Below are 9,723 nucleotides of genomic sequence, written 5' to 3' on the forward strand. Positions count from 1 at the left end.
GCTGGGCTAGGTGGACCTAATAGAAATAATTTCAGAAGGTTTGTAGATGAGTTGAACCGACCCGTACAGAAATTAGAGCACTTGTTAAGTTGTCAATGGTATTGGCATTTGTTGCTTACCTGATTTGCAATAGCAAGGGCTTGAGGCACCATCCAAAGTGACCAGCAATGTGGAGATCTAGATGGTACGTACATAAGGGATGGATATGAAGCATCGTCATTTGAAGCTTTTGGAGTCTGGACCTACATGTGGGTAAATTACCAACGGAAGCAATGAGGGGTAGTGCATTAAGAACTAATCAATCAATGGGATTGAAGAGAGAAGAGGTTAAATACTAATGGGATGGGGGAAGGCAAGGAGTCGAGGTGCGCAACAGTGGACAGACCGATGCCGCCGTCGTCGTCGCCGCCGCCACAGGAAGGGATTTATCTTGGGAGCCACCAATGTTGGCTGTTGCCAGTGGATGCACCAGTGCGAGTTGAGGTGTGGTTACCAATGCTATTGGGAGATTATTGCCAAATGAATCAACATGGACACCAATCGCAGAGTCACTGAACGGAAATATGATGCCAAGCTCACCTGCTTAACTATGAATCCACGAAGACAAAAAAATCTTTAAATCTGGGGCGATGGCGAGAAGTTCGCACCACCGGCGATTTCTCCGGACAGCGAGGCACGTTGGTACGTAGTACCCCTCCCCCCAATAGAGCAAAACAAGGAAGCAATACAAAGGAAGTAATGGAAACAGAATGTAGAAGAAATATGAACATTAAGTAAATCGACTACATAGGCCCAATTTGTTACTCCTGAATAATAAGCAAACATTCAATCAACCATAGGCCAGCAGAGTGCAGGCTACATGATTATATGCTAGAACACGACCAAATCATAGGTCCGTTGATAGCTGTGATGCTATGTAGGGCTTTGAAAACCTGATCATTACCAATTCACAAAAATAACAAGAAGCAAAAATCAAACAATGCCTCTGAGATCTTAGCAAGTTGGGCCTTGACGTACCTCATATGTCACTATGCCACCAGAGGTTGCTGGTTGACGGAGTGTTGCTGTGCACAGCGCACCATTTGTTGAGATTATACATGTAGTACGTAGGCCTTGTTGTGAAAAAGACATTATTTTCGAGGCAACATCCTACAAACAAGATGATTTAAAGCATAAACGCCCACGGTGAGGTAGATAGCCTGAACTCCAAGGACAAGCAAGGAATAGGTTCAACAAATATCTATTAAGGCAGGATGTAGATTGGTACTGCAGAATAATGACAGGTATCCAAGTAATTCCAGGAGAATGGAAGCTAGCAACCTAAATAGAACCGACAGTTATTTATTACTCATACTCTCCTAGTTTTGTAATGCCATCCTTTAAGAATTGTGCCATGCATCCTGTGGATAAGCAGCAAGTTCAAGTTGGATACTATATACTGTAATAAATAAGCAGTAATGGCATGGATTCCAAGGTAAGACCGAAAACAGTTGTCGCAAGAAAACAGAAGTAAAGAGGATAAAATATTCAAAAGATGCTTAAGGGTCGACTCAGTGCTATGCTTTACTTCTTGTTGTTTGTACCAGGAGCCACATAATACACACTCTGTTCTTAGCTCTGTTCTCAACCAAGAGTGGTAACCAGCAGGGCAATCTACTCGATCCTGACCGCACAACTAATGTCCAAAGGCAACCTAGGAACAACCAGACCGCGCGAATAGACATCAGAGAGGAGGGAGCATTGTTCAAGTACCTCATTAGGCTTGACAGTTATTATGTGAGGAGTAAATGATGTCCTAGCTGAACCTACAGTTCAACAAATGAAATATCATAGTCAGCACCAAAAAAAAGTTCACAGATAATATGTTATGTTATGCAACTAAAAGCAAACCTGGTACATTGCGATTAATATTATATTTTATGCAAAAGGAAAATTCCAATTAGCTTGCAAATTTCAGAAGTTAACACAGTTTGAGACATGATACAAAAATGAGCAAAATAAAAATAATAAGACATAGAATAATATTCTTTAAAAAAAGGAACCAATAACTTTTCTAATATCAGGAGGGCGGAGACGCCCACCAGCTGCAGCTCCCGCCGGAGCACGGGCTGCAGCAACAGATACATATCTATGATGTAGACTGTCAGATAGAGTGACTCCGACGTGAGATCAAATTTCTGGTGGACCTCCAGGATCTAGTCCACCAGGATGCCCCCTCATCTTGGCATTGATCTCCACCTACAAGCCCCTGTAGTCTCCGGCTCGGCAGTCATTCTGTCAACAAAGCATGGATGGAAACAACACCGTCAGATTCAGAAGTTCTGTGGCAGAGCAGGGACATCCCACTACTTGCTATCAAGGGGGAGTCGATGGTCTTACCTCGGCAAACTTGTAAAACTTGTAGATATCTTCGATGTAATCAACGACGGCGAGCTGGCTGCCGCAGTCAAGCTCGTCGATATCCTGGACTCCTGGATCTCTGGTTCGGTGGTTCTTCCGTGATTCCAGGTGCAAACTGGCATTGTAATGGTGGATCGGAATCAAATCAGACTCTTTGCACGCACATGTTTAGGAAGCTAGTGTTTGGCTGTCGACGGGTGACGCGCGCACCTTTGAGCGTACCGAGAGCACGTGCCTGTGGGTGGTGACCACCTTCTTCCTCAGTACTTGCGGACGGAGTTGACGCTGTCGGCCTCCGACTTGGTCACGTCGGTATCGGAGCTGATCTCGATCACGTGCTCTGGTGGAGGAGGGACGAGCTTGACATGAGCCCTCTACAGCGCAGGTCTCGCCGCCGGGTTCTTGGCCTTCTCCTGGGCGTTCTTGAGGAGTTGGGCGCCGAAGTTCCTCGTGACGGGGCGGTTCGCGGGCTCATGTAGCTGCGGCTACCTGTTTCTAAGAAGGCACCATTAGCGGAAGATCCACAGGAAGAAGAAGGGGGTCGTACTGGAATGGGTAGTGGGTTTCTCCTCCTTACCCTTCAGCCGCGAGGAAGTTGACGACGTTGGCGATGTCGCCCAGGGGGCACGCTGGTTGTTGGCCTCAATGTTGCCGATGTCGCCCAGGGCATGGCGGGTGTTCTTGGGGTCGGGCTTGCCGGCCATGGCCGCCTTCTGCTTGCCCATGGTGGGGACACCACCACCACCACCTAAGGTTGCACGGCAGAAACAATAAGAAATCAGATCCGTCGCTCGGAGGTGGATAAAATCAAACCACATCAAATCGTCATCACAGTCTAGCAGCAATCAAGGCATACCAAAAACGAGGATTGGAAAGATGCACTTTACATAACTTTATACTCTCAAAAGACAGCAAAAAACTATGGTAACATCTCAATCGTAGCCAAATGCCAGTAGTGAAGTATCATATTAATATGCCTAGCGAGAACTAAATATACCTCCCGGATTACGTATAATGTTGTTTATTTTTGCGAAAGACGTATAATTTTTTGCATATGGTTGGTTAGATGGAGATGGTTATATAGTTGCGGATCTCATATTTAATTGCTTCAACTGTGGTAGGAGACAAGAAACTACATTAAAGTATAATGATTAGCAAGCGTTATAGACTAAATAGTATGACTGTATTTCCCGGCCACTATTATCTTTCAAATAGTTATTTAATAAATCAGCAATGGTTAAGATAGTACATAATTCTAATTGCTGAATTTTGCTTGGCGCCTACACTATGATAACAACCTACATTATTTATTTCTAAAAAAGAATAAACTTATATCATTTGATAAATCACACAGTCAAGTCAACATCCAGCAATGGTACCCACAAGGCCACAATGCAAAACTTGAAAATTGTACCTCTAATATACATCTGGAATTCAATAGTATGCGATTCATGATGTTGCTATTGTGGAAGGTGAAGGACATGTCCATGTTCCGCTCTGGCTTGGTGCAAACCATTTTGACGAACCCAACCTGCAGACCACCCAACCATCGTGTGAGAAGCCAATTTTATGGCCTTCCATTTTTTTCATCCATTGAACTATATCTGCTGTTCAAACAAGCCTATTGGTAACTGTGACATTTTGTTTATTTTATCCAATTAATGATTAGTTAAGAACTTTCAGATTTTCTGTTACTGAGTTATGCTTGTGCTTACTCTAGAAAGCCATAGATCGGATGCTTGAAGCGTAATTAATCTTAACAATAAATCGGTCGGGACAAACAAAAACGCATCAAGAATTCCGTTTGGTCAGGGGTAGTGGTGGTGGTGGACGATGGCAATGGGAGCTCATTATGAATCGAAATAAGATACACATGATCGCACTTTGCATCACGATTTAAACAAGTAATACAATCTAACTATGAACTGTGATGTGCCCAAACCTTGAAGCATTTACTCATCACAATCCCACTGATTAATAAGTCTGCATGAGCAAATAGGAACACATTTATGTGATACGAATAGCTGTGGAAAGAAAGCACTACCTTTTGATCCGCCTGAGCATCTCCGGGCCCTTGATGTCCATGCCGTGGCTGCCGGCGTAGTAGAGCTCCGCCAGCTTCACGAACTCAAACACCTGTGAAACGAAATTGAAGACTCCGTTTGGTCAGGGGTAGTGGTGGTGGTGGACGATGGCAATGGGAGCTAATTAATTGCTGGTAGGGGTGCTGCTTGGAGGTGCGGGTGTAGTACCTTGTCGCGGCACCGACCGCTGACGATCGCCGTCGGGAAGTGCTTGGCCATGCTGCGCACGGCCATCCGCATCTGCTCATTCCAAATCAGAAAAATTAATAACGTGCCCGCATCCAGGTCGTGAGCAGAGGCGCATGGTGGCGGAATGAATTTAGGAAGGAAAGCAGAGCGAACAGGGGAGGCAGGGAGTGGCTCACCGTCTCGCTCATGAAGGCGGCGTCGGGGTCATCGACGATGGGGGACAGCGTGCCGTCGTAGTCGAGGAACATGACGATCTGCTTCCCTTTGGAGGCGGCCACGATCTCCTCGAACTTGGCCAGGGCGGAGGGGTGCCTGGCCATCCAGGCCGCGTGCTCGTCGTCGACGCCGGCAGCGAGGGCGGCAGCGGCCCTGGCGTGCGTGGGGGACGACGCCCGCATGGACTCGACCAGGCCACTGAGCATCCCCGCGCCAAGCTCCGCCTGCGCCGCCCGCAGGCACTTCCGGCTCACGGCCATCCCGGCACGCGGCGGCGGGTACGGGAACAGCGACCCCGGGCAGGGGCACGCCGTGGCCGTGGCCGCGGTCACCGTGATGCCCACCTCTGACACGACCGGCATGCTCGATGGCGGCCAGGGAGGTGTCTCCGGCCCGGATGCGGTGGAGGGAGAGCTTGTTGGCGGGCAGCGGGTGGCTGCGCTGGGGGACTCGCAGCAGCACGTCCTCCGACGGCGCCGGCGCGTCGGGGGTGGCCGGGGACCGCGGGATCTCGACCGGCGGCGGCGGCGTTGGCGATGAGGCTGCGCTCGACGTGGACAGGATGGATCTGGGGCGAGAGGTGGGAGAGACCGGGAGAGGGACGGGGTGGTTGCGAGGGAGGGGGTGGGGAGAGAGATCTGGGATGGAGACCGACGGGGGAGAGGGGGTGTTTTCACCTGGCGCTTGAATCGATATGGCCATGTGGGCACCAATTGGGGGAGAAAAGCACCGGCGTGCCGACGGCGCCCGCCCAGTCACCTCCCGCGTCGGCCACGCCCGCGCCCACCGCCACCCCCCTCAGTCCCACGCCCACCGCCACCCCCGTCGCGCCCGCTAAGCCGCCACCCGCAGTCGCGCCGGTCAAGCCGCCTTCGGTTGTCGCGCCCGTGTCCGCGCCGCCGCCCGTCGTGGTTGCCTCCTCCCGGGTCACCACCGCCCGTGAAGGCGCCTCCTCCCGTGACGCCACCACCGGTCACCGCACCTCCGCCCGTGAAGGCGCCTCCTCCCGTGACGCCACCACCGGTCATCGCGCCTCCGCCCGCGACGACGCCCCCGCCGGCGGCCGCACCGGCCGAGGCGCCCACGGTGCTGTGCTCCCTCCCGTGGCGGTCAGTCGGTCGGTCGGCATGGCCGGCGGATACGTTGGGAGGAGAGATGGAGGATCTAATCGTGGGCTTCGGTGCTTGAGCGGATCTACGAGCAGGGAAAGGAGGGGAGGCGGCGCCGGCGGTGGAGTGGAGGCCGTGGGGGGGAGACCACGAAGGCCGAGAGGAGGGGATCGTGAGAGCGTGGGGGAGGCAGGTGTGTTCGTGGCCGAGAGGATGGAGACCGACGGGGGAGAGGGGGTGGTTGCGAGGGAGGGGGTGGGGGAGAGAGATGCGAGGTCGTTTTTTTTTTTTTTCGGGGACGAGGTGGGATCGCTGGGAGGTCGAACCATCGGTAGGTTGAACCATCACGACGTTCGATTCTGCTTTAATAGTAGAGATGTTGGTATTTATGTTGTAGTAATTTCATTTACTCTTTGTCATGACAGGTGTTGAAAGATGGTGGGAAAGGGTCGAAAGCACTCCACGGCTCCTTCTTCGTCGGCGGGTGATGGGATGGGTACTTCCATTCCTGCATCGCCTCTTCGGAGAGCATTGCTCTCTACTCTGCAAGGAGCGCCCCCAGTGAGAGGAGGTCGACCCCCCGCGAAGCCGAGAGGTACTAAAGGTACACGTTGTATTCATGTTGGTATTTATGTTGTACTCATGTTGTATGCATATTGGTATTTATATACATTTTATTACTCATGTTGGTATTTATGTTGTACTAAAGGTACACGTGGCCGTGGGAGAGGTAGGGCGGTGGCTGCCACGGCTTCTGAGGTGGCGGCTACATGGTCTCTGCCACCACCCCTAGCTGATTCACCTGAGCACAGGACTTCTAGTGTGGATTCGTCTGAGGTGGAGGCTACATGGTCTCCGGTTCACGAGCCTCGGGTCGATGAGCCTCAGGTTGACGGGCCTTCGACCCACGAGACTCGTGTCCCAGAGGCTTCCTTCCAGGCGACTCCGGAGCAAAGCAGGGATGAGGGTACGTCCCAAGAGACCCAGTGGGATGCTGGTAGCGACGAGGAGCTGGGTGAGGGGGCTACCGTCTACCAGCATGGTAGTTCGGGGCTCCCGCTGGTGCCAGCGACCCCCGAGCAGAGGTGGTCGATTAGGCCAAATGGGGACAAGTAAGTTAATTTACTCTTATTTAACCTTTTGCCTTCGCATTTTCTCAAATATCTAATGTTTTGGCTTTAATTTGTCATACTGTAGGGGTTGGATTGTTGCCAAGGGTGTCCGCAAGCCCAACAACGTCCTTGGTGTTCTTTGCCATAAAAACTTCCCAGGGTTTGTTACGTTGCCCGGTCGGGAGCGAGAGGTAGGAATGACCTGGGAGCACTACTTGGGTGCCCCGGCCCCGCCGGAGGTGGAGATCGATGGTGTTTTGTGCGACACGAGGGCGGACATGGTGATCCGAAAGTTCTGTGTAATTTCTCCTTCACACAATTATAAATCAACCATAGCTATTAATTGTACTAATCGGTGTTGTCTCGTTTGCAGACCTACTACAGGTGTGAGGAGGGACACGAGGAGGACGTGGCGAAGGTTATCGAAACCGAATGTCGCTGCCTACTTCAAAACTTTCGGCACGAGGCTCGGGTGCAGGCTGTTCGAGACTACTATGCCATGCGGCGTATTAGGATTGACAAGGCGAAGTGCCGTGATGCTAAGATGGAGAAGGAGCATTACATGAAGGTAATTACATATTATTAAGGCTTTGTAGTTAGTTTCCTTGATTTGGTTCTTACGTGCTCAAATTTCTCTTTATTAACATAGGTGCCCCCGAGATGGTGTGTGGATAAGATGGATTGTTGGGAGGCCTTGGTGGATCCGTGGTGCTCCGAAACATGGGAGGCCAGGCACAACAACGCCAAGGAGAGGTGTGGCAAAATGGTTGGCGTGCCACACCATCAAGGGAGCGTCAACTTAATCCAATTTGGCGAGAACTAGGTATGTGGTTTGCTTCATGCCTCATGCAATTCATTCTTAATGCTATCTTGATCCCTTTACTAATAAAATTTTCCTCTCTCTCTCTTTTAGGCGCGTCACAATAAGACGGAGGTGCCACAGATGTACGACCTGTATGCGATGGCCCATACTGCCTCGTACAAGAAGCTCAAGGCATTCTTTGAGTCTGACCTCGAGCATCCAGAAAACTTCACCAACATCTCCTCCCACCACAAGCTCATGAAGAACAGAGATCACGGGAAGGCGAGGAAAAGGGGAGGACTTTAACCCGAGCAAGGGGCCTATTGATCCAAAGCTGGTGATGATAGCTAGCAACGGGAGGCCCCATGGCTCGATCGCCATTGGAGACGGCCTTATACGTTGTCCTAGCACTCTCCAACAGATAAAGGCACGCCAAACGAGCTCTTGTCCGGATATAACACGTCGTCCACGGCCAGTCGAGCTTGCCATCGAGGTTAGTTTAATGGACTCAACTATCTTTCCGCATTATGTTGTGCATTGGAACCAATATGATTACATTGCTAACAATGAGTTGTGTTGCAGGCTCCTATTCAGAAAGAGAGAGAGGCAATGCAGGCGGCTATGGCGGAGAAGCATAAGGAAATTAGGGAGCTGGAGGAGAGGACGACTGCATTGGTGGAGGCGCAGAGGGCACGGAATGATGCGTCTAACAGGGCCATATACGAGCTCTTCGTGGAAGTTTCTTCTTCACGTTATTTCAAATCTTGCATTTGAATGTCCGTTTCATTAATGAATAAAAAGTTTGACTTGTCGACACCAAATATACAGTCTATGTGCGAGAAGAGCGGCCAAGTCCCTCCGCCGATGCCAGTCATTAACGTGGCGGGGACGGTGAGTTTCATTTTAGTGTAGTGATCTTAAGAGTGTCCTCATGCTAACTACACATTGCAAACGATGTTTTGTGCAGAATATCTCCCGAAACGCATCGCACGACCCTTCTACAGTCGAGCCTTCTCGAGGGCAGCCTTCTCTAGGTGAAACAAGCCAGAGCCATCGTGCTTCACCGTTGTGATGACGATAATGGTATGTTATTTCTAGTGTTTTAATAAAAAATAGCTAGAATTCCATCTAAATGACATAATTAGCTTAGTTAGCTCCAAGAAAGGCTAAATTGGCTAATTATCCTACAAAATGACATAATTAACTTAGTTAGCTCCAAAATGACCTATTTAATAAAAAATGACCTATAGTTAGCTAAGTTCTCTCCTAAATGACATAAAAAGGCTTACGTAGCTACAAGATGACCTATTCCCCCTAACTTAGGTATTAAATGGCCTATAATTAGCCTAGCTAGATCCAAAATGGCTTAATAAGCATAGTTTGCTCCGGAATGACCTATTTTACCCAAGTTAGCTCCGAAACGACGTATAGTTAGCTAGGGTTCCACCTAGATGACATAATTAGCTTAGTTAGCTCCTAAATGGTCTATTTAATAAAACATGACCTATACTTAGCTAATTATCCTCGAAATGACATAATTAGCTCCAAAAAGGCATTCTTAGCGAATTTAGCCCGAAGAAGGGGACAAGAGAAGAAGAAAGAGGAAAAATGAAAGGAAGGAAGAAGAAGAACAAGAGAAGAAGAAAAAGGAGAAGGAGGAGGATAAGAAGAAGGAGAAGAAGGAGAAGGAGCTCCTCCTTCTCCTTCTTCTTCCTCCTTCTTCCTCCTTCTCCTTCTCCTTCTTCTTTTCTTCTTCTTCTCCTCTTCCTTCTCCTTCTCCTCCTCCTCCTCCTCCTCCTTCTTTTACTTCT

At 49.7% G+C, this 9,723-nt stretch overlaps 1 protein-coding gene across 1 annotated transcript; it reads right to left on the reverse strand.

Annotated features, from left to right (window-relative positions):
• Nucleotides 1-4,109: 4,109 nt before the first annotated feature.
• On the reverse strand, nt 4,110-5,297 carry LOC123409925 (probable trehalose-phosphate phosphatase 7). Its single transcript, XM_045102799.1, has 3 exons — nt 4,850-5,297; nt 4,653-4,724; nt 4,110-4,536 (listed from the first exon to the last, which is right to left on the reverse strand). The coding sequence occupies exons 1-3, from the start codon at nt 5,249-5,251 to the stop codon at nt 4,441-4,443; spliced, it is 570 nt and encodes a 189-aa protein (XP_044958734.1). The 5' UTR covers nt 5,252-5,297; the 3' UTR covers nt 4,110-4,440.
• Between the last annotated feature and the right edge of the window lie 4,426 nt (nt 5,298-9,723).

This window comes from Hordeum vulgare, chromosome 1H (genome assembly GCF_904849725.1).
Source record: "Hordeum vulgare subsp. vulgare chromosome 1H, MorexV3_pseudomolecules_assembly, whole genome shotgun sequence".
Classification (NCBI taxonomy): Eukaryota; Viridiplantae; Streptophyta; class Magnoliopsida; order Poales; family Poaceae; genus Hordeum; species Hordeum vulgare.